The sequence below is a fragment of the Aptenodytes forsteri genome, unplaced genomic scaffold (assembly GCF_000699145.1).
Source record: "Aptenodytes forsteri isolate BGI_AS27 unplaced genomic scaffold, ASM69914v1 Scaffold147, whole genome shotgun sequence".
Taxonomy (NCBI): domain Eukaryota; kingdom Metazoa; phylum Chordata; class Aves; order Sphenisciformes; family Spheniscidae; genus Aptenodytes; species Aptenodytes forsteri.
Genome location: NW_008795320.1, coordinates 84,473 through 85,041, shown reverse-complemented (window position 1 = coordinate 85,041; position 569 = coordinate 84,473). Strand labels below are relative to the sequence as shown.

At 46.6% G+C, this 569-nt stretch overlaps 1 protein-coding gene across 1 annotated transcript in view; it reads right to left on the bottom strand.

Annotated features, from left to right (window-relative positions):
• Positions 1-404: 404 nt before the first annotated feature.
• Positions 405-569, bottom strand: part of LOC103899355 (GILT-like protein C02D5.2) — a gene marked incomplete at its 5' end in the record, with an annotated part of 7,358 nt that continues 7,193 nt past the window's right edge. The window contains one exon of the mRNA XM_009279828.1: positions 405-466. Within this exon, the coding sequence (XP_009278103.1) occupies positions 405-466 (62 nt within the window). The remainder of the gene's footprint in view (positions 467-569) is intronic.

Here is a 569-nt window from a genome sequence, read left to right as displayed (position 1 = left end):
CGGAGGTCCCGCCTGCCCAAAGAGCTCCCCGGGGGCTCGTTGCGCCTGGCTCTCCTCCCCGCCCCAGATGGATGGATCTTTCTAAACTCTTGTTTATTTGTATAAATAGATGCTAATTTATGCTCCCGCCGTCTTCCTCCTTGTACATAAGAAATAACTCCCTTGTAAATAGGCGTAGAAGTGACGCTGTGCGCGTGACCCGCTGTGCTGTGGCCGTGTTGGTGCATTATTTTTATTTTCCTTTCTTTCTCAGTGTGGTAAACCTTGCTTGTGAATATCACTTTTAAAAAAAAAAACCAAAAAAACCCTCTTATTTAAAGGTTTAACGGAAAAAAAAAACCCCACAAAAATAAAGCGAGGCCAGCCAAGCAAGCCTGTAGCAAATTAGCCCCGGAGGAGCGTTGCTAATTTGCCGCAGGGCCTTCGGCTCCTCGTGTGTTCCTGTAGTGCCGTGCTTCTGTGAAGACTGTGAATAAGTGGATATTCCTGTAGCAGTGACGGACCCGGAGGTCTTGCTGCCCTTTATTTATTTTTCTTGGAGCGCTGTGTCTTTATTTTACAGATTTTCC